Source organism: Dufourea novaeangliae, unplaced genomic scaffold (assembly GCF_001272555.1).
Source record: "Dufourea novaeangliae isolate 0120121106 unplaced genomic scaffold, ASM127255v1 scaffold109, whole genome shotgun sequence".
Classification (NCBI taxonomy): domain Eukaryota; kingdom Metazoa; phylum Arthropoda; class Insecta; order Hymenoptera; family Halictidae; genus Dufourea; species Dufourea novaeangliae.
The window spans coordinates 2,654,735-2,681,383 of NW_015373997.1; the positions used below are offsets into that span (position 1 = coordinate 2,654,735).

At 43.5% G+C, this 26,649-nt stretch overlaps 1 protein-coding gene across 1 annotated transcript; it reads left to right on the forward strand.

Annotated features, from left to right (window-relative positions):
- The first annotated feature begins 1,571 nt into the window (after positions 1–1,571).
- On the forward strand, positions 1,572–25,456 carry LOC107187995 (zinc finger MIZ domain-containing protein 1). Its single transcript, XM_015576208.1, has 10 exons — positions 1,572–1,803; positions 21,329–21,611; positions 21,765–22,097; positions 22,385–23,024; positions 23,317–23,663; positions 23,760–23,945; positions 24,105–24,247; positions 24,333–24,822; positions 24,916–25,149; positions 25,236–25,456. The coding sequence occupies exons 2-10, from the start codon at positions 21,522–21,524 to the stop codon at positions 25,371–25,373; spliced, it is 2,601 nt and encodes an 866-aa protein (XP_015431694.1). The 5' UTR covers positions 1,572–1,803; positions 21,329–21,521; the 3' UTR covers positions 25,374–25,456.
- The last annotated feature ends 1,193 nt before the right edge of the window (positions 25,457–26,649 follow it).

A 26,649-nucleotide genomic window follows, 5' to 3' on the forward strand; every position in this document is an offset into this window, starting at 1 on the left:
CCGCCGCCGCCGCCGTCGAGGCGCACAATCTGGCAACAGTGGCTCGCTATAACCGATATTGTGGCCGTGGATTGAATGGTGGGGAACTAGCTCAGGTCAAACCTCCCCACCGGCACGACAACCCCTCTGTTCTGAGGAGCGACCCCTCGCCACTGTTCACTCTCCGCCGTTTCTCACCCCACCCAACCCCTGCGCGTCCTTCTCGATCTCTATCCATCTGCCTCCTTCCTTCCTTTTTCTTCCCCCACCCAAGTGAACCGCATCTTCCCCCCTTTCCCCTCGACCACCGTCGTCACGACGCTTGTCGCTCGTAGTCGCCCGTATCCCCACCATCTCTCACCAACCCGACAATCCGCGTCTGTGGAGTGGCACACGCGTGTGCCGCAGTGGTCGTGCGTCTGTGCGTTGGGTGCGAGTGTCGCGCTTTTACTAGATGGCGTTCGTGTGCGCCTGCGCTTGTATACGTGCGCGTGTGTAACTACTCCCACCACGCGGATCGTCCAACCTCTACACACACTACCTAGTCAACGGTCATCTGTGTGTATTCGTTGCTTCGATACCAACACACTATCAATCCCGCGTCACTACACCATCGCGATATCAGCGTGCGCTGCTGCTTCTGCTCCACACAACGACGCAGTTCACCAACACACCGACAACGGGTCCCCGTGTGTGACACACGATCGTGACGACGAATCGACGGCAGGGACACACGCCGTCGGTACACGAAGCGTATATACACACAACGGACGATAGAGAGCGCCGCGGAAGGATCGAGAGAGAGGGACTAACCGTAGCGGTGGGACAAAGACGGAGCAAGAGGGAGCAAGCAAGACCGATGTTGGCCCCAACAGCCTCTCACTAGACAGTATTACTTTCAACCGTTTAGCGGGGCCAATGCTACCCGGCGCGGAGTAGTCAGTCAGCCGAGCAGTCAGAGTCAGCCGTCCGCGAATACCGAGAGGACGCTCTCTCTCCGTTCACGAGAGTCGTCGTCGACGACCATCCACGCGACGATCCCTACAAATGTTTTCGTGGTTGTCCTCGAAATTTCTGCTGCCGCTGCTCTTGTCGCCGTCATTATCATCGTTATCAATGCCGTCATCGATCCTACCGACAGTTCATCGTGTATCGATAATACGTCTGTGACAGACTGAGACGCGCGAGTAGCACGACCGGTGGATATAAATAAAGTTTTTGTACAAAGTGTGTGAGAGAGAACGAGCGAGAGAGAAAGAAAGATAGAGAGAGAAAAGCATCGTCGAAAGAGAGAATAAAAAGAGTACATTGGGTTTTTGTGTATCGCGATTTTTGACATTCGTTTCGCCAGTTACGATCCGTGATTATGTACATTGAGAACAGCTCGGGAAACGTTACTCCTCGATAAAGTTGTTGCCGTTGCTGCCGCAAGGACACACAACACCGGTGTCGGGCCGCCGAGCAGAGGAGCTTTACCCTCTCTCACGGCGCATCCGAGTCGCACGCGCGTGCAACACTCTCTGGAGGGTTCCGCACGTTCGGTCGAGCCGTGGAGCGTTCTCGCTCGTTTTGTCGTTGTTATGACGAGGTGATGAATAGACGAAGGCGTTGCAGTGTTAAGCAGCGTGGTGACCGTGCTCGTCGTCGTGGCGGACGATGACGATTAACGTAGACAGATTCCGTGGACGCGGGGAAGTGTACTCGTTAGTGTGATCCTAGTGTTTTTCTTTTATCTATTCTATTCCATTTACACGAGGAGGATTGGATTATACCGTGGACGACGTGTATCTACCGAGGATAATGCGTCCTTGTGACATTCTTTAGGTAAGTGGAAGTGTGCTGCCCAATATCGCATTCCCGCAAGTGGTTGTCGTTTCTCGGGATAATTCGATACGGTGTCGTTCGTTTTAAAAACAATGAATGAATTTTCGAAAACATTCCGATCTCGTTCTGTGAAAATCAACACTGGCTCATATATCGAATCGTGCTTTGATACGTGATTAGAAAAAAAAGTGAAATGCAAACGGTGCTTAGAAATTTATTACTTTTAAGCAGGCATAGGCAAATATTATTTGAAATCAATATAAGCAATAATAGTAACAAACAGTGAATTACATATCTCATTATTTTTATTTAACGTTTCATTTGAAAGTGTTCGAATACTTCCGCGACCGACTGTATATCAGTTGAGCTGTTTCGTGAATATTTTATTGTTTTAAATACAAAGTGGTTTTTTTTAAATATTTCTTGCAATAAAACAAGGCTTCAATGTTGTTTAAAAAAACACTATAGTCTGCTCCGAATATTATCATTTGAATTGACAACGGCTAACAGGACATCGCGCGAAACATTCAAAATATGTAGACCGCGTTCAACGTGAAGGATCGCGAACAGAATGGTTCTCGATCTCTCGACTCGCCACTTGCTCCTTATTACGTTGCAGTAGTAGATATTCCAACCGGTAAGGCGCTTTCACAACGGGTGATTGTTCTAAAGATGTGTCACTCCGTCTTGCTCGTTTCTCGTGTCGATCCCGGTTAACTGTGAGAGAAAGAGCAAGAGGAACGGGAGAGAGGGAACGACTCGCGTAGACGTAGACACGAAAAAACAGGCAGAAAGTCACGTCCACTGTAATCTTCGATCGTCCGTAAGTCCTCGGGACGTGTGATGCTCGACGTATTAACACCTTTACGTGTAACAACTATAGATACGCCAGCGAATACCTATAAACCGGCAGTAAATACACTTTTATTCATTGCACTATCGCGAATACGATTATACATATGTGTCGTGCACGACCGCGGCCCGTTATGCATACACCACCTCCGACAGGAAATACGAGATGCTCCGGAAACGCGTTATACTCCTACGCGGAGACGTATTATTGAACCGTGCTTTCTGGAAGCACCCGTACACTTTTATCGATAAGTGACGAGTTATTGGGAAGCCTGGTAGCTGGTAATCCAGCGTACAGCCTTAATAATTCATTCTCAAGAAAAGCTCGAGAAACTGTTTTCCCCCTTATATTCTTGTTGGTATAGTCCTATATATATTGATATAGTGTGGCCGTTAAGTCGATGAGAATTCGAACTGTATATACTCGTGTCAATCGGATGTCGGAGACAAAAGAATTGACAGAAATACATGTGGTGTGAAGAGTCACATAACCTCATTCATGATTTTCGTGCGATACATAATCTGTTTTAATTCAACCTTGAGAACTGTTTAAACGAAAAAAAAGACTTCAGCAAAACAATTTACTGTTAGTTACTAATATTATTTTGTTGAAGCGCCAAGGCGTAGTAAAAGTGTACAGCTCTGCGTCCTGCGGCATCAGTAGGGGATCCTCTTGTCAAGGGTCTACTTTACGGCCATAGTATATCTTCACGGTCGGCGGCTACACGGTCGTATATCGACTCGCGTAGTGTACACGAGTTGCAGAGTACGCGCGCGAACGTGAAGAATACGAAAATTTTATCGGTTTATCGCGTGACTCGCGAGGAAACGATTCAAAGTCGGGTAAACGGGTAACTCTCTTTCGCTCGCGGTATCTCGCCTGGCGTGACGATAATCGGTATGACATTGTCACTGACGTCGTTATCGGCCGGCTGCGCGCAAAAAAAGAAAAAAACGAAAAGAAAGACAAGAAGGTGGGCGAACTGGCGTGAGTAGGGGTAGGGTTGAGAGGGGTCGTTCGACGTGAATTTGAATCGAAACGGATCGCGCTACCGTCACGTCCCGCGGCGCGTTGTATACGCGCTGAGATAATCTTGGCAATGTTAAACGCGCAATAAGCACCGTGCTCTGCCCGGGGTATCTAATCGTTTATCGCGAACGATCGTACCCAAGTCACTGTACTATCGACGATAGTTTGCCGAAACGAGTCCCAGTTCCGTGGCACAGCAGACAATATAATCGACGCAGGCAGTTCTCTTCGCCCGATAACCGGTCACTCGAGGGAATCGAAAAACTATGTCAGGATCCCTTGACATTTATGTGTCGTTGCTTCGAAACTGCAGCCTTGCGGTGCCCCGCTCTATTGCCAGCTATAAAGAATAATAATATTCGTGCCATATTTCCGTTGTCGTTTAAAAATACATTCGATTTTTTTTTATTTATTCATGCATCAGACCCACAATGATCACGTCGATATAATTTTCGTGAAGTTTTTCTACTTCAAGATCTACTTTTAAAAAAAAAAAACTTATTCTAGTTTGTTGTAACAGTATTCACCTGGAACACTATAAAGGCATTTAAGATCTTTCGCAACGATTCGATATTTTGTCAGATTATCAGAATTCAATTTCGAATATTTCTTCTTTCCTCGATGACCCACATCGTTGACGAATCGAGGTCGTCGCGTCGTGACGTGACGTTTCCTGTAACGATATTAATTGTGAGACTTGGGTCGTCGTCGATTATAGGCGGTACTGTTTTCTAGAAATTGTAAAGCGTGTGTATAATCGAACGTGTTGCATCGATAGCTCCCATTGCCTCCTCCCACTCCCTCTCCTCTCTCGCTCGCATATCTAACCCGTGTCCAGGCGCTACTTCTACGAACTTTGTCGAGCTTTCACCTAACGCCATAGAGACAGAACCACTGTTTCGAGCGGGGAGGGTGGCCGCGGAGGGGAAGGGGTATTTGTCGAATGTGCTCCGTACACGTACATAGAGGCCGCAGCGAGAACACATTCTGATCTCTGGCCATATGCAGGCGCGGTCTTTCTCTCTCTCTCTTTCTCTCTCTCGCGCGCGCGCGTTATTGCGTCTCCGCTCGCGGCGAGTAAATCGGTTTCGTTGAAAGCCTTCTAATCTCGATACAGGCCCCGTCTCGCGGTGGCACAATATCAGAAATAGGTTTGTTAAAATAAGCGTACACTCGATGGCGCATACCGCGCTTCCCAGGGACGTATTACCTTGGGGGGGAATCACCCGGTGTGTGTGAGGATCGTTAGGTGGGGATGCACCGGGGAGAGCCACACGCTGCTGCGCGCACACACTTTGCCCTTATCCACAAATAAATGAGGTCGACTTGCCGATTCGAATACCTCTCGTAACCACACCGTGTACGATTCTTCGGCCACCCGCGCTCGCGCGCATTCTTTTTTCTTTTGACGCGTACCGAATCAATTTCTTTTTATTTGGCACTACGTTTCCGACAGCGACCCAGGGTAACACAACAAATCGGTGCCGTAGTTCACGAGAATCATGGTACGGCCACGAAATATTCACGATTCCGCGTGTCCCCGCGGCAATCTTCCGCCGGTGTTTCGACAAGCAAGACACACACAGCTAGGTATTTACCAAATTGGCAAATATCAGCGAGTCAGGAATATATCGTCATCTTTGATTGCGCACTCCTGCTTGTGGAGCGAGGGTACGTGTTTGTCAAGGACGACGAACAGAGAGACGCCTCGGAACTGTCGAAGAATTATGTCAGACGTAGCGGCACGTTGCGAACTCACCTTGGCGTATTGGCACGTAGAAAAATTTTACTCTCTCCCGCGCGGGCGCACGACCACTTTTCGGGAATCTTGATAAACCTAAAGTGATATAGACGCTTATAATAACCACGTACACTTAGAACTTCATATCTTAATCACGATGTTACAACTCACCGTGAATTAACTGGTTAATAATTCGAACCGCCGTGCATCGAATATCGTATCTCCCTGTCCCGAATTCGAAGCGTCACGGAACGAGGCATCCGAGTCTCGCGAACGCTCGAGAACCGTTCGCCGAAATCACCACGCAAGCAAGAAAAACTTTCGTGGAGGTGCACGAGCGAGAGAATCCGACCGCGCTTCTCTCCTCTATCCTTCGAAGACGGCCGTACCGTACCGCTTGCGCAAACGATTGGTTTACACGCGACGGAATCCGCTCGGCTGGATTATGAAACGTTTGTTTTGCCGGCGTGAAGCAGCCGCTCGTGACGCTCGCTGTCCGACGACAATGGAGCAGCCTTCGGACATTATATTCCCGCACGCGCGCTCAAGGTGAGGCGTAATTAAATTTTCATAATTGCCTGTTGCATAATGAGGTCTCGGGACGACGTGCGTCTCTTCGCCTCTGTCGGGGTGTGTGCACGGATCCAAACGGCGAATTTGAATTGACCGCGTCGATATATCGACTACTAATGGTGCGACCACCTTCCCGGAATCGTTTATCGCTGTCGCGGACCGATTCGTTTCTACGTCAACCGTCAGGCGCTATAGGCCGTGTTTCAATCGAGCGAGAGATAATATTCCATTGATGTTTTTTTTCCGTTTAAATATATCGCTCCGAGGGGTTATTCGAGAAAATCGTTTTATTGTCCGTCGATGTGTTATGTTTTAAGGTTACGTTTCCGAACAATCGCTTCTTTCTGTCTTGGAATGTTTCGTGAAAGCATTTATTAGTACACTGATATTGTATCATTACGTCCGAAAAAAATATTTCCGTGTGCTGTGCGGTAAAACGTAGATCGAAGATAATACAAGCTGGAAAAGTGGCCTGAAACGTTATTTTAGGGAAATATTGATTAAGGTGATAAGAATTGTGAGTAATTGTGGAAAGCACGACACGGTACGTTTCGTTTTCTTAGGTATCAGCAGAGTTGCGTGCGGTAAGGCGATCTAATGCGCATGCGTGCACACCGCCGCTTAAAGCGCCAACTGCCTAATTTCGTTCCGTGTACTTATGTCAAACGCCAGGCAAGACGTCGATATCCCCTAACTCTGTGTATAGGCTACGGGAACTCACGCTTCGGGAACACTAGCGAGGAAAATCGGCTAGCTGTTTGACGGAGGCATTTCTTCGTGAATCAGAGAGTCGTGTGCTATTTAAAACAGGCTATTTAAAAACCGATTCTAAATAGCACCTTTATACTAGCGCCACGACATTGTAAATGGAAGAATCAATGGAAGCTTAACCCGTTAAGAAAGATCGATAAAGTAGGAACTGTAGAGCGCGCGCATATTCACTGAACTTCAAAAATTTATATTCTTCTGTAATTAAACTTTACATTAACATGCTGATAAATGAGAAAATGTGAGCAGATCCTAGGGTAAAGACACGTTGAAGCAAAATCGATCCAGTTACACGCGAGATGCGTCAATTAGAGTGATCGCGATCGACCGATCAGCAAGGTCGACTTCCACCTTACCCACGAAGGCAGTAAACTATCAACTGTCAGTCGCGTCGCATACATTAGTCGCCCTATCTCGTGAGCCAGTTTATGTACAAGGTGTCCCGTCATTGGGTAGTAGCACCAAGAAGGTCACTTTACACTCAAGAATAATTACAGAATGTACAACATAATTTTTTTCATCTGGGCTTCATTTTTTATTAAGTCGTGACTATCCATTAATAATTGTTTTTACTTATGATAATAATTATAATCCTTATTTGTACAGTAGTATTATTGATTTCCTATATCTTACTCACCTATATTGGTCGTTAGAAGATAACTAGGTCGATGGAATACTAAAATATCATCCCATTATCAATGTTCGTCGCAAGTGGAAACACTCTTCAATAGTCATACACGATACTATATGTGTTCGAAAGCATGTGTGCTAAACGAATTTTGCAACTTGATTTTTTTTTTAAAGAAACAAGGCCTGAAATTATAAAGTATTATTCTACATTTCGAACTTATTATTCTAAGTAGAGTTATTATTGGTTCGTACGACAGCGATCATAGGACACCCGGTATGTATATACGTACAAATATGTACTATGGCTGAAACGCGGTTGCCATAAGAAATCTAATACACAACAGTTTCTTCATGGTTCGGTGATAACCGTAGAAACATTGTATATCGAGTTTCCGCTGGAAAGATTAATCGTCACCGTGACGATGACGCGTCTGTGATTTATCGCAGTGTTTAGAAACGCGTTAACGTGTTAAGGGGCGACCATAATCGCGGTACGAAAACACCGAAGAATGGTATCGGGTCGGCCGATCGGTTAATAAAATAAACACAATTGCGAACGGGTCTCCGTTGATTGGCCGGAAGCGATTTCGCGCGGCAAGGTCGTAGCTCACCTTATCCAGGAAGACGCGCGATATCAGCTGTCACAACTTTAGTTGCTCGTTTGTTCTTGCGGACTATCAGCTGTTACTGGCTACCTGCGCGGTAATCGAGGTACGTGATGCGCATGCGCGCACTCGAACGTTCGAATTGCGCGCGGGGCCAAACGTTTGGAATATAATTCGAAAAAATTAGAATATCAATATAGAGTTATATATTTACAATAAAGACGGTTTGCATGAAATAGAATAACAAAACATTAAATATGCTTGTCGTTCAATTTTAATTCTGTACACTCCTTAAGTGCATAACCTCAAATGGGATAAAGAACAAAGCAAAGAGGAAAAGAGAACTAGAGAGATATTCATGCACTCATTTGAACGTTTAAAATTAAATACTCCCATTTGCTCGTAAATATTGAACAATGTATAAAAAGTAATACTAATATTAGGTTCAGGATATTTATTATCATCTCGTCATTGGACCCGTACCTTTATTTAACCCGTCGTATTAATCACTTTCCGTGTACGTCGCGGGGATATAATTATCTTACAACGTTTATCTAGAAGAAAAGCCTAAGAAAGTGGGGGTCTTTGTAATCCTGAATAATTAATGCAAAGAGCAGGTGGAGAAATACAGTGTCCCCCGTGATATATATTTAAACGGCCGTTTCCGCGCACGTGCGAACATGCGCGCGCGATTATTTGAAATTAACGAGCGTCCCGGCGTAATGTAGTACGTGTAGAGCACGTAAGATCGTATCGAATGATGCCACCGGCGCGGCTTTAAATACATTATTTGATCGTGCTAGGCGCGGTTTCGTGCATGCGTTTTTGTATAATCTGTAATAAACGATTATAATATAAACATTGGAAAAAAAAAGAAGATGAATGAACAATTTATAGGCGTCGATTCCTGTCCAAGATAGAAATGGAAAATCATTGTGATTCACGGCTGTTCGAAACGATTGATTGAGGTCTTCCTTGAGCATTCCCGGTGAAAAAAATATTTCCCAGGCAGTCTCAGTCATCGGTGACTTCCAGCTTTAACCCTGACATACTTCATGTCGCCGGAGACAAGTATATAAACCGTATCAAAGTTTTCCGCACGACTCGTGATTACGTGCGCTTTAGTCAAGTCGACGGTGAAACAGTCGATGTTGTTTCGGCGCTCCGAGTTAACTTATAGACGCGTGCATATTCCCGGCCGCACTTCCTTCTTTCCAAGCTCATACATACTGTACATGTACGCGTCAAACTATAAACGAACGCCGAGGAAAGTATGTCTTTCCACTCGTACATACATTACAGTACGAAACAATTGTCTCGATTTCTCCGGTAATAAGGTGATTTCCAGCGTGCCTTTCTAATTCCTAATAGATTGCTTCCTCGTTGAACCCTTAAGCACTGTTTCAGTTAAACGGCGCAAACAAATTATTCGTCGCCGAACTTTCAATAATTGACAATCATTAAAAGAAAACGTTTATTTTCGGTAATTTATAACAAAAATCTATATAACGAATTATTCACTTTATTAATAAGTAATCGACTACTTTTTTTATGAACTGGGATGGTAATTTAAATTCATAACCTACAAATTCATTTTCTGTCCTGTCTTTTCTAAAAATAACGCACGTTGTCGGAGAATGAGAACAAACAAAATTGAGAAAGCATAGACTTCTTAAAAATATAATTACAAAATTTGACAAAAATAGATTGTGACAAAAAGGGTTAAATATAGAAATTCACTGCTGCGCCATCTACTCCAGTACACCTCAACCCATTTCCTGTAATTCCCCCTTATAATTTGTCCCATTCTTCGTCTCGGTTGGCAAGATGGGATTCGTCAGCCAATGAACAATCGGAAAATCGTGTCCATTTCTGTCTATAAACAGATCACATGAACCAACCTGTCCGATTAACACATTGGGGGGGGGGCAACGCTGTACATTCGAATGCGTACATAAATTCAAAATCATCAAGCAACTCGATTACCAGTAGAAATGGATCGACGCGAACACGCTGCTTGGCCACCGCAGTTTCTAACGTGCTTTCTACACAAGATCGTCGTCCGCCTCTGGTGGCTTTCGCGAGCGCGTTACGTGCTTCGGCCGTACTTTTACGTGGGAGAGAGCCGGGCAACGAATTGTTGTCGCCCGGCGCGCGTTCCCCTTTATCTCATCGCGTTGGATACACCACTGTAACAACACGCTGCACCAGATCGGGTGATATTTATGTAACAGTCAAAGGGGTTAAGTGTTCTGGGAAAGTTTCCAGAGCAACGATTGGCCGGCGGCTTCCGTGGTTTCGTCATCCGCCAATCAACGCCCCGAAACAACTTTCTCCGAATCCTGACAGGACGAGACGACGACGGGGGCCATGCCTCGCGTGCACGCGCTCCCTCGATCGCCTTGTGTTTGCAGAAATGCATCCTCCGAAGATTTACTGCACCGTCGGTGACAGCGTGACGTAAGACGAGCAACAATTCGCCGATACAAAAGATCGATTTCGACATTGAAACCGGGCGAGGTACTTACGCGAGTGAGCGCTCGAACGTGGCCGGTCACGTTTCTTTGAATTTGGCGCCACTGGCGGGGAACTTGTTCGAATTCTAAACGCGGAAATTCGAATTTTTTTCAAGGGGCTGCATACGATCGGTGACTATGGCCTTACGAAAAATGAATTTATTTTGACGTAAATTGTTTAACAATGCTGAAGAATACTATGCAGATTCGTTTTTCTGGTGGGTCAGGCCTATTTAGACCTTAAATAGGGATACTTCGAACAGCACCTAGTACGAGGTACATAATTTAATGGACTCTAGGAATGTAATTTTGATAATGTTCGATTTTTAGAAGCCGTGACATCTTATCGACGCCCTACATAGTATAATTGATTACAGTAATCGTTCCACGAATGGAGGATCTGTTTTTCTGTGCAGCAATGTGAATGATTTATTTTCATTATAAAGAAACTATAGATTTTCTATGTATACCACATGCAGAGAAACTCCATGTATTAAAATTGCGAAATAGTAATATATAGGGGGATAATTCCAAATGTTGATCACGAAATGATAATACTATAAGTAATTTGGAAATTTTTCAATCGAACAATTCAATATAAACTCGATGAAAGTTCCCTTCATTTGCGTCTCGAGGACCTTCAAATTCCACTCTTTACCGGATATATTCTTTTTTTGTTACGATCAAAACGCGAACCTTTGCTTTCAGTTTAGATTGATATAGTTCATAGAACAAAACATGAATATTTTAAATGCGGATATTACGCAACCGCTGAACCACTGATAAATTACTTCCGTCATATTTCGAGATATTCGGAACCACGCGTGATGTAACTTACAGAAATACGGATGTCCTCGCGAAGCTAGAGGTAAATTGTTAATTCCTGTGTGTTTCATTGAATTCAGAGATTTTAACGCTATTATAATCGGCGATGAATAGCATAGTAAAAGTATAATCGTTTGTTTAAGGAAAAAATCGTACGAATGATATCGACGATATGAATTTCGGAGTAGTTTTTTTTTTTATTAACTTGGCGTATTCCTTCCACGCCTTAGTTGACATAAAAGATAAAGCGGTTTCTTTGGTGTCTCGAACATCACGTCCAAAAATTGTGGACGTGTCAATAAAGATTTCGTAATCGTCTCGCAAGTAGCAGTACACCAAGGACCTCCCCTCCCCTTAAACAATTTGTTGTTACCGTCACTCTCGATGAATTTATAGAATTCGGATAACTTTTATAGAAGAAGTATCAAAAAATGCTCTAGTTACATTAAGAAAGAGACTACAAACGTTTAAGAAAATTTCAGTGTTACAAAATGAAGAATAAGTTTGAGAATGTTACTAAAAAAACGACGTAAATCAACGTTGGTTGAATGTGTCTCGTAACCCTCGTGGAGTTGTAACGTGACACCAATCGCGGAGGTTTGTTACAAAACTGTTTTGCGACGCTTCGAATTTATGCATCGTCACATATATTATAGGTCGTAATTATTAAATCGTCGTACTATTGTTCCAGAATTAGACTGTGATCCTTATATAATGACAATACTAAGCGTATAGATCGTCCAGTTGCATAATCTGTTTGTTCTTGTCTTGCGTTTGTTGCAAATATTCCAGACCACCAATCATTTCTGTCCATAGAAAACACGTCAGAACGAGGCTGAATGCGAAAACTCGAAAATTCTCCCGAGTCGTTTGGAGGCACTTTCATATTTGAATTTTCTGTTCTGTCACACGAACGCCCTCGATAGTTTCGTTGTCCCCAGAGAGGACAGAGATTTCTCTTCTGCTTACGTTTACGCTTATTATCGGGACGGCCATTGTGGGCGAGCGTGTTCTTTGTGTAACTTTCCTCGTTCGTATCCAAACGGAAGGAAGTTATCTAAAGCTCTGGAAGTCCTGCGGTCTTCGAATCTTACAGTTTTCGGCTTCTTTGTAGACGACAGCAGATGTTATTTCCGTTTATGTATGCATACACGACATGCGTCGCACGTGTTCCTAATGATCCCGAACATGTCGGAACCGATCAGAGAAAACGGCAAAATATCCTTGACCCTCTTCGCGTTGATTACAAACCGTTTTGGGAGACAGAGATTGGTATTTTTAAAAAAATTATTTACTTAATTAGTATTTAATATAACTTGATCAACGGTGTTCTTGACGGGTTACATCTGATTTTGAGATTCTTTTCTGGTAAAAATAAATTCTATTAAGAAGTTAGCACTTAATAGGGCGTTCTCAAATCTATTAGTCTAAAATATAATTATCATATTATTTACCTAAAATGAAAAATTCCAATAGATTGTTGGTAGGTACCTACTTCTTTTACAGTTCCATTCTTCTTCAGCTTCAAACGGCTGCCATTTTGCGAAGAGTAAACATTTTAGAAATTGAAAATGACAAAGCCAAGTTAGCTTGACAGGATAACAAGACAAAATCTCAAAGTAAGGTGAATTTTTAAACACGGAGAACATGTGTGTATCCCCTTAAGATATTCAAACGGCCGCCATCTTTATCTCGACCGGTGTTCGTCCCTCAGCAACCGTGCTTATCGTTCGCTCGCGATTCCCCGAACCAGAAACGGGCACCGTCTTTGTTTAAATTTCTCAATCGATCCGTTTGCGAAGCGATCGAGGCCATTCGATATACACCACGTGCGGTCGCGATCCAGAATTTTGTGCGACAGCCGGGAATCGGCCTATCGCGACACACGCGCGGAGACACGTTTCCGTCGTCCATCTTGTCGGAGGGAACGCGACGCGATTAAAGGTCACGCCGATGCACCGATAGACCGTCACGGAATTGCACCAGGATACGTGATGGAAGCGATAAATTAATCATTCGAAGGCGAGGCGCGTCCCCAACGCCGATGAATGTGTAAATAAAAGACGGCGGGACGACGCGCGAGTTCTGCCCGACCGAATATCCCGGGAGAGTCTCGTTGTCGTCTCCTCTGTCGTTCGACCTTTTCCATCGGGGAAAAATCTATCCCATCCACCTCGAAATGCCACGAGTGTTTGTTGCGAATGACAGAATCTTCTCATAGGCAGAGAGAAATTCTCGAGGAGGTTGGGCACGTCTCGAGGCAAGAGAGCCTGATCTTGCCGTTTCACGATTAAACCGGCCTCGATGGACATACATACGTACTCAGTAATTGAAATTCGAGCTACATGGGAATTTAAGGGGAACGATTCTCTTTTTCGTTGCATAATTAATTATATAAGGCAAGGGTGGACGAATGCGATTTTTCTTTCACGGACAAAAGGACGCTTGACGCGTAACTCGCAAAGTCAAATAACGGGTATGTAGTGGGAGAACACAATTTTTGGAGGAGACATTACGAAGTTTGTTCATTGGTTTATCGGTCACGTTCGAATAACACACTCGTAGGAATTTTTAGTTGCGTTAAAATAGCATCGGACAAATGAAGAGCGCCAGAGAAAATTGGTACATGACGTGAATTGTTCCATTCACTTTTGTTCTCCGATTGTTATTCATAGATTCATCCGGGAGTCGGTGGCTTGGACAGTTTCGACGTGGATAGTTTTTTTCCTCGTTGGTCCAGCCGGCTAATTTGAATCGATGTCATCAAGGATGACCAACTGAAAATGAAAATATTTACGATAATGACGCGAGATCTCATTAGGTAACAGGCACGTGTCAAGTCCCACTCGAAACTTCGGTTTCCTCCTTGATGTAGCCTTGATTTTTATGTAACTTGCTCTTTATGCTGCTTTCTACTCTTTGGTGCACAGTCCCGACTCCTCGAGACTCGAATCACAAAATAATTACTGGCCGGAATTTGGCTGAACGAAAATGAAGCTTTCTTAACGACTGTTGTGTTTTTCACTCGATGGAATCACAAATTTCCAATATGGCGGTCAGTTCCTCCCATGCAAAGTTCTATCCATCGTAAAAATGACTAATGCATTCGGAGTGACAAGAATAACTACTTGCAACTTTTACGGTATTTTGCATTTCTTCGTTACCAAGCTGCCTTTACGCAAATTCATACGATGATACCTTCTGCTGTTGACAGTTTCTCTAATTCATAATCTATAACATAACCGTTGCATTATAGCCCCCTATTATCTACCATAAGAAAACTATTCCAATCAGGGACACCCTGTACAATACAATGTACATCAACGGCTGCACAAAGACTCGTCAATAAGTGCGAATCAGAGCCGCAGACAACTTTTACGAACCACGATCACGAATGTTGGCCTTTCCTCGAAACAAAAGGCAAGAATTTCCGCGAAAATGCTTTTGTCTCCACGACTCGCACCGAAAATAACGATGTGATACACCACGAGTAGATCAAAGCCCCCTCGATGTCTCTCTCTCTTTCTTTCTCTTTTTTCTATCTTTCTCTCTCGACGTCCACGTCTCTCGTATAAGAGAAAGATGAAAGGGCGGCCGGAGGGGGGGGGGTGAGAGAGAGAGAAAAGGGGAATTCCTCCCACGATTCTCTCTTCGAGTCGACCTCGGACACACGCTCTTGTTTACGTGTCGCAGGCTCACCGTCTCGCCGCTCAAGACTCTCTCGAATCCTCGTTCCCATCCTCCTTCTTTCGTTGTCCTGATTTTAGTGAAGTGTTGCGATCGGCATCCGGCGTGTTCGTTTTTTGTCCTCGTTACTCCCGCGCACGTTCACCGTCTCTTTGTCGCTCCCGTTGAAGGTGCGTTTAGACCGGTTCAACGAGGCGTCGTTTCATGTACGACTCTTGATAGCTGGGTCTCTACTCTTTTTCGGTACGTTCCCGACCATGATTTGAACCTTTGGTGTGTAGCTTGGCTGCTTGTGTTGTATTCAAGATTGATTTTATGGCTATTGAGCTTTATAGGAAAATGATTTTACAGATTTCAGTGTCGAGATCATTTTACGATCATTTTCGGATTTGACATCTAATAAATAAATCCACAGTCTGCTTGTCAGAGGTTGAATTTAGTTGGATATAAGAACAGATGATATAGGTTAGTTACAGGTGTACGGTACAGGGTTTGCATTTGCTAATACATGCATTCTTAAAACACTTCTGTTTCATTTAACTATATTGGTAATATTTTATGTTAATTTGTAAGTTTGATAGTAGCGACTTTAGATGTTCAGCTAGTAAAGAGAGTCTTTGTACAGACATAGGTACTTTTAAATATTTTTATAGACACTTGCATTATGGAATGAGAATTTCTATGACTTTAGCCTGTCTTCAAATGAAATTCTGAACGTGAAAATACTCTTTATCCACTGCATGTGTCTTTCATATGTGTACATATTTTTTCTGTCGACGCCATATTGAATCTATCCATCAGTTGAAGAGTTATACCTATATAGATATTCTCTATGTTCTGTGTCAGTAATGTTACGGTGTTGAAGGGTTATCCCGTTTGATGGGTATATCCGTGAAGACATGGCTACTCCATTTGTAGAATTATAAATAAAGATGGCCGTTGGCGGTGGCGATGATCGGAACTGGATTTGTTGAAGCGAAGTTCAGATACGGGGTTCACGGTGTACCGAGCGAGGAGAACGCGGCTATTATATGTCGACGCGCGCGACGACCGTGAGAGGCCCATTTTATCTCGTACAAGGATTCCTCGCTCGATATTATTCGCCTCCACCTCGACACGCATCGCCAGTATTAGTCGCCTCCTCGGTTTTCTGTAAATGGGGAAATAGCCTTTGGGCTAGTCTGCATGAATATGCGAACGGTTTTGCAACGTTTCGTGACGTCGTACGCAGAGAACGAAACAACACGAAAAATTATTCGAAAAATAGAACCTCTTGACCCTGATTATTCGAGTATAACAGAAAGTGTTTGATCTTATATTCGATTATCGTACACGTGAACGAAATCTTGATATTGATGATGATCCATCGAAGCAGACGCGGCTTTTGAATATAATTTCATTGAAAAGAAAAACATTTTTTTATGACACTTTTGGGGTTCGATTCTTTGCTTTGATTATCACGATTGAAATAGTGTAACTACGTTATACACTGGAATCGCTAGTCTCTCGAATTCTCCTTCTGCGTATCTGAAAGCGGCATTGACCCACTTACGGTTAAATTTTTTTTAAAAGAACGTTACATTACGCACATCGGTGCCCCATTATCGGTAATTTCACACTCCTCCGATATATATTGTAATAAATGCGTCACGAATATTTATGCAAATTCCAATTTGCATAGATTATTTTTGAAGACCGAAATCCAAGATAACCTGTTACTACCGAAACATCAGAAAAATCGTTTACGAACAAGAAGTAGTATTTATCCTCATAACTATGCAATGAAAAATATTTAGAAAAATATAATCAATAATATAAACGATTTTAATGTAAATTGTAAAATTATAACTGTCCAACACACGCTCTTATGAGAAATTGAAGCGTCACATACATAATATCACGCTGTTTACGAACGTCTTAAGGTCGGAATTTCTCTTACAGTGTAACATTTACTGGAATTACCGACACGTTCTTCTCAGTCTTTCAAATTATAAATAGAAAAAGACAGAAATGGGCGATTATTGATCCCCACGGTGCAGTTTTTGAAGTGTTCCCTCTGTAAACGCGTTGATAAACGGCAGTTTAATACGCCTCGTATTTGGTTTCCCGCCAGGCGTCGCGCGTTCGCACCCGTGGCCATCTCCTTTCGTCCTGGCCGTTGCATCCTCTTCTAAAACACGCCATCGAACGAATCACGGGAACGGTGACGAGACGGGCCTTTCTTTCCTTTCTTTCTCTCACGCCAGCCGCGCGCAAGCTGTGTGTAGGGGCTTTTGTTGCGTGCCGAGTGGGCTCTAGTTGACGAAATATTGACATCCGAGAATAGAAACCCGTTGCGGGCTTTACAGAAGGGTGCCCCCCACCCCGCCCCCGGTCGTTGCTATTCAGAGGGGGAAGACAGAAGGGGGAGAAGGAATATACGACCGGGATAAGGGAGAACAGAGAAGGTCGAAGGGAAAAGGCATATAAGTTCGACGGGTCTCTCTCTCTCTCTCTCTTTCTCTGTTTCTCCCTCTGTCTATATCGCGGTTGCTCGTTCACTGAACTCGGATGACGTCAACCTTCGAAATGCTCCCTGTACGTGCTATATCTGGACGTAAGTACGTTACGTGTATACATATGTACGGGGTGTATCGGAAATCCAATACGATGACTACGATGATTTTTAGGGTGGGAAGCGACAACGAGGAGAGGAGAATCGTTCGAGTCTGTAACTGGACTGTGCCGGGATCGTTATGTATTTATAGCGTTCGCTGCTGATCGAATGTTTTGGTCTGGAGTGGGTTTTTTTTTATTTAGAAACAGTCATCAGAATCGAAAATGTATTTTTGAATTTTTTTTTATATAAATTAATCTCTAGTCTTGTTTTTTCTGTAAATATAGTCTGTGGAAGTCTGAATCAACGTAATCTTCCAAAACCAGTATGAGTCGCTCGTGATCGAAGAAGTATTTTTGCAGGGAATTTGGCTGTCGCTGTATCTGGTATCGATTCCGCGATAATGGTGACGATAACCGACTACATGTGCACCGCCCAATTTGCAATCGTGTATCAAACAATGCCCGATAACTGAGCGTAGAGAGGATTTCGGACGAAGACGGCGATAAATGAAAATTTTCGTGTTGAAGCGTTACGGATGTCTACGAACAACGGCGCTTTAATATGCTTTAGGCGTTCGTGCGTAGAATATAAATGTTTCTGTAAGTTTCTCTCAGTTGAAAGGATTGTTTATGAAAAATTTATTTTAACCATAGGCCTCGCTTTATTTTTAACAGTTCTACGATATTGGAGCACGACTTGATAAGACGAAGAGCTAAGAACGGAAACCGATCAAAATAATCATAAATTTACTTTTCTATTATCTAATCTTTTATCTGTACTTCTTATTTTAGACGAGGAATCTATCGTAAAAATTATATTATAAAGGACACATGTGCCGACAGAATATTTGAAGTACAAGATTGAAAGAACTCTACCGCCGGTTACGACAATGTCCTCCAATGGTATCCGTTTACGAACACCCTATGTATCGACACACATATACCCGTGCATGTATACACGACCGACAGTATATAAGTGAACGTGTTCCACCACCACTAACGCATTGAATTCGACCGAGAGGCTATTATTCGGAATTTGTTTTTGTTCGATGCGCCATAATCGCGTCTCGAGGACACCAACGAGCGGAGAAGGCTTCTCTCTTTCGTTCTGGAGAGGAGGCGCCCCTCTCTTCCGTTGACTTTGAAAACCGCCGGGGTCGAACGAGCGTCGAAAAAATTATTTAGCAAATGATTAACGAGAACGACGGGATATCCCTCCTTACTCGTTTTCTAGTTCTAACAACCGAGGACGTTCTTTTTCCCGTTCGTAATGGTTTTATAGCGCATGACATCGGATGGCCTATCAATCACAACGGTTGTTTTTAATGTTCTGAATAGACTACAGATGCTCATGCAAATATACACTTCCACGAAGTACTTTACAGGAACTAGAAGTAACAAAGATTTCTTTATCCTATCAAAGATTCCATGTAACTTCAAAAAACATGAAAATCTTATTAAGCTTTTCACTGTATTAAATTTTAGAGCATACGTTACAAATATTTAAAAAGATTATATATTAACACAGAATTATTTAACTCTCTCGAATGATTTCACGACTTAAAAAAGTGAAATCGTTATTTCCTGACATCTAAGAATTACAATTAAAAATAAATAAACATCGAAGTGGAAATTGCAAACTCGTTAAGCAATTCAATGAAATTACGTAATAAAACTGTTATATACGATACAGTGTGCAGGGCGTATTTATGCTGCTCGAAGAAGCTTGTGAATTCGAAAGTTGAACGGAAGTCGCGGAAGATAGTTTCCGGGGGGCGCCACGAGCGCTCCAAGTCACTCCACACGTAACGCTATCCGTTTACATTGGACGGATCTCCCAGGCTTCGTTGTCAAGTTAAAGGGCGCTCGATGCCTGGTGCTTTCGCGCAGAAATTCCCGCTCGCTTCCGTTGAATTTCCACGAGCACGCGCAAAAGTGCGGTACGCGCATGTGGTAACGCGATCTCGCGGTAGGACACGCCGCGTTGCGCTCTTTCACGTGATTCCTCGGGATCCGAACATTTTATACACAGAACAATGGTCATCTTACACCCTTGTTCGCAACTTCGTTCACCTTTCTGAGTAATTTTCTCTCGAGTCTCATCGGCGTTCTAACTCCGATGTCCTGCATTATAAAATACACAGTCTACTAAGGCGGCGTCGAATTTCTTCGTCGTCACCGTATCATAACCATTTGTTTTATGGAAATTCGATAGGTCGAGAGAAAATTATTAACAGGAAAATTTTTTATAGGCATAAATCGAACAACCACGTTGATTTTCCTTCTTGAACGATGATTTTGGTTTACAGAAAAGAGGGTGGTTGAGATCCCCCACCCCATCCCCCCGAAAAATACGTCCGGACAAGTCGAAAACGATCGTGTGGAGCGTGTTCCCGGCCGCGATTGCACTGGCAAGCGGTGTTTGTAGCAGAACGGTATTATAAGCGCAGAGCACGGTGTGTGAATAGTGAGCACGTGCATTTCCCACAGAAAACCAATAGGGGCCTTGGCCAGCTGGGAATATGAACGGCGGCGGGGTTCGGTCTGTCTTTCGGTCTTTTAGGGTACGCCGCGTCTCGAACCGGGGACTGAAACGAGAATACTACTCGAACGAACAATATTCGGGCCTGGGATGTATGTCGATCGAAGGCCGCTCTAAAGCGTTCGACTTCCGCTGCGTTCCTGCGTCGAAGAATATTTCGAAAATGAGGGCCGATCCGGCTCGTGGATCGACAGGTAAAGCCGGTCGTTTGTTGCGTAGATCGGAATTGAAATCGATTGGAAAATATGCCGCCATTATTGGTCAGAACTCAAAACACACTTCGAAGTGTCTTTTCATTGTTTCTGCTTATCTCTTTCCCGAGTTGTTTTACTGCAACGCGATAAGAATTTTACGCGGTAATTCAAATCACCGAAGATAGCCCTATCGAAGATTGGAACGTGGAAGTAACGGAACAGAGTGGCATGCTTTTCTTTTCCTGTACCGTGCTTACTTCTCTTCGTTTCTTGCGAGACGAAGGTGTTAGGTTTTATTCGAATGAGTAATCGAATACCTATTATGACAGTCGATTACCCGTACCGCTCAGTCGGAGCTGCCCCGCGTAGCGCGCGATTTAAGCTGACGACCTTCTCAAATAATTCAGCAGCCATGAATAACTGTCGTATATTATTGCTGCACTGCAGAAAATAGAGAACGTTGCGATACAATCGATTACTCGTACAGAAACCGTTCGAACACGAATTTGACCTACAAAGCGATATCTATGTGGCGTTCGCGTCGATGTGTTTCGCCCGTTACTGAATTCGTTTATCGTGAACCGTTTCAAATTACGCGCTCCAGTTGATAAACTGTCGATAAATTATTATAACTTCATTACCATAAACCCCAAGCGTGTAATCTAACCCCGCAATTTATTAGCCGGAGGCCTTCTAATGTTCGCCTGCAAGTAAAAAGTCGAATAACCGATCACCGGACCGCTAGATTTTATGAGTTTATCACATATCGATCCTCCACATAAAACTCGATACGATCTTTCATAAAGTTTATTATTGAGCTCACCATTTTGTTAGACTCCTTTTTGGATAAACATCTATGTACATCTGCAGTCCATTGGTCACTTAAAACTCATTTATTGACTTAGACGGTCAAAGATTTGACGGATTGGACACGATTTAAATGGCTTTTAATTTGTTGTTTCAGCACCCCGGTTGTCGGTGAATCGCCTGTGCCGCACGACACGCGATCGTTGTCGTTTTTCCCGAAATTGGCAGCAAGAACACCATCAACAACGGCGGCGCTCGGCGTTGGGGTGCAGCCCGTGTTATCATCCGGCTATCATAGCACGGTGCCACCCCAGAACGGGGGTGGTGGTTCGACATTTAGTGCCGCGGCGATGGTGGCAGCTGCCACCGCTACGGCCACCGCCACTGCCAGCGTGGTGGCCATGCAGGACCGCCAAGACATCCCCTCGCAATTCAGCCAGGTACATACATTTTGCTCTGTATTCATCCTGATCTCCTCTTCTTTTAGTTCCGCCACCGATTATACGGTGTTCAACCGATCGAAATCTTGTCTTATTTTTATTTGACGAATTTAATTGTATAAATTGAAACGAATGAAATCGTGATTGTTATAGATGCAGAGCCAACATGGAATACCCCACCAAACCTACAACGCAGGGTACGCCCAAAGAGGACCAATGGCCGGAATGGGGCCAGTCGGGATGAGCAATTTCAATAGCATGGGCACGATGAGCCCGATGCACTCTATGAATTCCATGAATTCGATGAACAGTATGAATGGCATGAACTCGATGAATCCTATGTCGATGGGAGGTATGAACGGTATGAATGGTATGAACGGTATGAACGGGATGACCCCCATGAACTCCATGAGTAACATGGGCAACATGGGCATGAACAATATGATGGGACCTAACAACATGCAGATGAACAAGATAAGCATGCAGGTACGTTCAGTGCTAACATAAACGCTTACACCAAAGCCATATAAAACAGTAAGGTCCTCATTAGTGCCACGGTTGGAGTCCCGATCAGTTTTAACAGAGTCGATCTCTTTAACCTTTCACATTTGCTTCAGGTATTTTCCCTCCACAAATAGAATACAGTTACATTAATAATACTACGCTGATCCAAGATTTCCCGATTTGCCGTACAGTCTAACGTCCCCGTATAAACGACCTTACTGCTCCCGCTAGAAGTCCTCGAAAACTCACAAAGATCATTACGTTTCCAGGCTCAACCCCACCAAGGCTATCCAAGGAGATTAGCGCCTTACCCCAATCCTGCGATGCACATGGCGCAAAAGAGGCAGCAGAGCCCGTACGCTGGCCCGAATCCCGCTGCAATGCAGCCGAGTTTCAATGGCATGGCGACGTCGCAGTATCCGACCAATTACCCCGCGGCGGCGAGGCCGAACTTTCAGCCTCAATATCAGCCGATGCAAAGCATGAACCCGACGGCGGCCGGTTTTGGGCCTAACACGATGATACGGGGCACCAATATGAGGCAAACCGCGCCGTCGTACAATACCGCCGGCCAGGCGGCGGCGAACCAATATTATGGTAGCAACGGTATACCGGTCAGCATGGGACCTACCACGGTCGGCAATCAATTCGTTGGTCACCAACCGAACACGGGATACGCGGCCAGCGCGTCCTCGTACGTGGCTGGCGCCGCAGCGTCCAGTCAGTATCAACAGGACGTCGCGTCGATGAGAACGACGGGTGCGGGGAGTCTGAACTACCAACATAGTCCTATCCCTGGAAATCCGACTCCCCCGCTCACACCGGCCACCAGCATGCCCCCGTACATTAGTCCGAATCCAGACATCAAACCCAACTTCAACGAGATGAAGTCACCAGTTAACATTCAAAGTAAGTCGACTTTCCAGGTTAACACTCGTCCAGTTGATCCCGGTTCTTTTCTAACGTACCATTGTATCTTCAATGCAACGACAGTGACTACACTGTAAATTCCGTGAAATGTACGAATTGTGTCTAGTAAAAGAAGCATTGTATATATATTTTGTGTATCGGCCCTCTACGTCGCGTCGTGGTTAAATGGTCGGGTGTTCGAGGGTTAATGGACTTGATTATACTATACGTATTTATTAAAAGAGGGTTTAAGATTAACATACTAATGTGACGTTTTGATTGTTATCCACAGAAGACGATGAGCTGAGATTAACATTCCCCGTGAGGGATGGCATTATTCTTCCACCCTTCCGCTTAGAACACAATTTGGCTGTAAGCAACCATGTATTCCAACTAAAGTCTACGGTGCACCAAACGCTGATGTGGCGGTCCGATCTCGAATTGCAACTCAAGTGTTTCCACCATGAGGACAGACAAATGAACACGAACTGGCCGGCGAGCGTGCAAGTCTCTGTGAACGCTACGCCGCTGGTTATCGATCGTGGTGAGAATAAAACGTCTCACAAGCCCTTATACCTGAAGGACGTGTGTCAACCGGGAAGGAACACGATACAAATTACGGTTTCAGCGTGTTGTTGTGTAAGTCTTTTTTTTTTCTTCGTCAGATTAGAAAAATAAAATTATCGTATTTTTGCTGAACGTATAATTCATTGTTTTGTTCCATTTCTTTTACAGTCGCATTTGTTCGTGCTTCAATTAGTTCATCGACCAAGCGTGCGAAGTGTACTACAGGGATTGTTACGTAAAAGGCTACTTACGGCGGAGCACTGTATAACCAAAATCAAACGGAATTTCAGTAATACTATTTCGAATAATGGCATACAATCGGAGAAAGATGTAGTGGAACAAACAGCACTTAAGGTGAGGCACGATACGTAACACAGTATTCCGTCAATATACAATGTCGATTATAATTCGTATTAGTTCAAAGTAGTTTAGAAATAAACTATTATACGATCAATGTTTACTGAAATGTTTCAAGTTCACTCGTTACTTATTCACGTTATTGTCGTATTACAGGTATCTTTAAAATGTCCTATCACCTTTAAACGTATTACACTGCCAGCTAGAGGACATGACTGCAAACACATACAATGCTTCGATTTGGAGTCGTACCTACAGCTAAACTGCGAGAGGGGATCGTGGAGGTGTCCTGTGTGCACGTAAGTTCATTTGTCTTTTATTATGATATTGTACCTATGTATATTTGTCGACATATTAAACTAATATTGCATGTACCTCTTGTAGGAAACCTGCGCAATTGGAAGGACTAGAGGTTGACCAGTACATGTGGGGCATTTTGAATACACTAAACACTGCAGAAGTGGAGGAAGTGACGATAGACTCCATGGCGAATTGGAAACCAGCGAAGAACATGAGCGGTATTAAATCCGAGGAAGAAAGCGACTGCAAGAGATTGACCAAGGCCATGTCACCTGGAAGTATGAACATGCCCACTATGAATAATTGGGATATGAACCAGGCGATGAGTCCGTACATACCGCCTGATATGAGCAGCATCGTGAGCGGCTCTATGATGAACAATACACAATCTACGTACGGAAACAACAATATTAACCATAGAAATTCGTCTGGAGGATCTTTCGATATCAATTCCGGAACGAATACCAACACCAATAACGATTACTCGAACGGGTCGGGGCCTCTGTCGCACTTAAACGAATCAGTTAACTCCCTAGATCCCTTAAACGCTATGGAGAAGTCACTGAACGATCAGGTGAATTGAAATTTTGAAGCTACGACACTTCGAAATTGTTCCGTAATGTTGTACAATATTCCATAATGTCATATGATATTTTGTACGTTATAGATGCCTCATACACCGCACACACCCCATACTCCTCACACACCCCACACACCAGGTGGTGGTAACAGCGGACCACCAAGTGTTCCTCCTGCATCTCAGGAATCTACGGGGAATCATAACACGTCTGGTAGTACGAGTACAAACATAAATAATGATTCTGCGGATATACCGTCAGACTTGAATTTCGATCCGGCTGCGGTAATAGATGGCGAGGGTACGGGTCAGGAAGCATTGAATGTAAGTAGCCTAGAATTTCGAGTCTTCTCTATTCCGAATGAATGAGTCGAGACTTGTAATAACAGTGTTTATGTTTCCTGTTACAGCTCTTGCCAGACAATGTTGTGGATCCAATGGAATTACTTTCGTACCTAGATCCACCAGATCTGAACACTCCTCCCAGCAGTGGCGCCAGCAGTGGAAACCCCTCATCGAGCGATGACATATTGGCACTCTTCGAGTAAAAAATAGAATCAAGCATCTTTTAAAGGAATAATCAAATCACGACCCTAACGTTAAACGAAAAACAGAAAAGAAAGAAAATGATCGGCAGGTATGCATAATCTTACTACAAATATATTTCAACTCGGACGAAAATACTTGTAGTGAGAGACGTCGAAACGTATTGGGGTCACACTGTGGGTGCTTTCACCTAATTCAATGGTACAAACAATCTTAGCTCTAATTATAATAATATTCCTATTGACGAAGTTAGGGCATATTATTAGATTTAAACGGAAAAGAAAATGTAAAACGATGACTTTTAATTAAAATAGCGGAAAAACAAAGCACCGCCGTAGTGTGCTTATTTGTAAAGATGTTATTGCACGGATTACGTTTTTGGTCCCTGATAATTGGAAATTTTATTTCCAATAGCGATGCGTTCTAACATTGTGCCGGGCATATGTTCCAGAACTGATTCACCGAGTACCACAATTATATTAATTGTGTTCAAATGAAGGTAAATACGAATTTTTTAATACCATACGTAGAAGCAATCTTTTTCCATGTGGAGTTTTACATACAGATTAAGGTTACGAACGTGTTTGTTTGATACAGTAAATGTGCGATACGATCGATGAACTTATACACATACATATTTTATATACATTACCGTTTGTCCATCTCTTCATTCCGAAATAAGTTTTTACACGGACAATATTCAAAGAATGTACTGAAAGAGGTTCAAGTTAATTGTGTTTGATAGATAAACCCGATACCCTTTACGTCGCTGAATTTTTATAAATCGTATAGCACATTTATATAGGGATTTTATATGAAAATATGGGCTTCAAGCTCAACATCTGCACAATACTGACATAATTTTAGAAAAGAAAACTGATCGTTCTAGTGTACCTTCGAAAGCGTAAACGTTCTTAACGGATTTATGATTTTGGAATATTTGCTTGACAAAATGTGCTGTGCTTGCTTCTACTTTCAAACAAGTCTCCCTGCAATATGATCTTTACCTCCAAATACCGGTCTACTCGCATTCAAGGCTATGATGGACCTACATCACAACAGAATTACAACTGTACAGTAACTTTTGTAAATAAGTTTTAATCGAAAATAGATAAGGCGTTCATCTGTTGTGAATCACCCTGCTTATTGATGGATATAGCGCATATAGTGTTCCTTTCCTTTAGATGATTAGTAACAACAGATGAAAAAAGAATAATCGAGGGCATATCGGGCTTCACACTGGACACTGTGTACTATTTTGTATGGTCTGTTTTCTGA

Bases quoted from the DNA above. Each gene is read 5' to 3' on its own strand.
- LOC107187995 (XM_015576208.1), top strand. From the start codon at position 21,522: ATGGTGGCAGCTGCCACCGCTACGGCCACCGCCACTGCCAGCGTGGTG. The intron at 23,946-24,104 runs GTGAGGCACGAT...GTCGTATTACAG, and splicing joins TGGAACAAACAGCACTTAAG to GTATCTTTAAAATGTCCTAT. The intron at 25,150-25,235 runs GTAAGTAGCCTA...TTCCTGTTACAG, and splicing joins CGGGTCAGGAAGCATTGAAT to CTCTTGCCAGACAATGTTGT.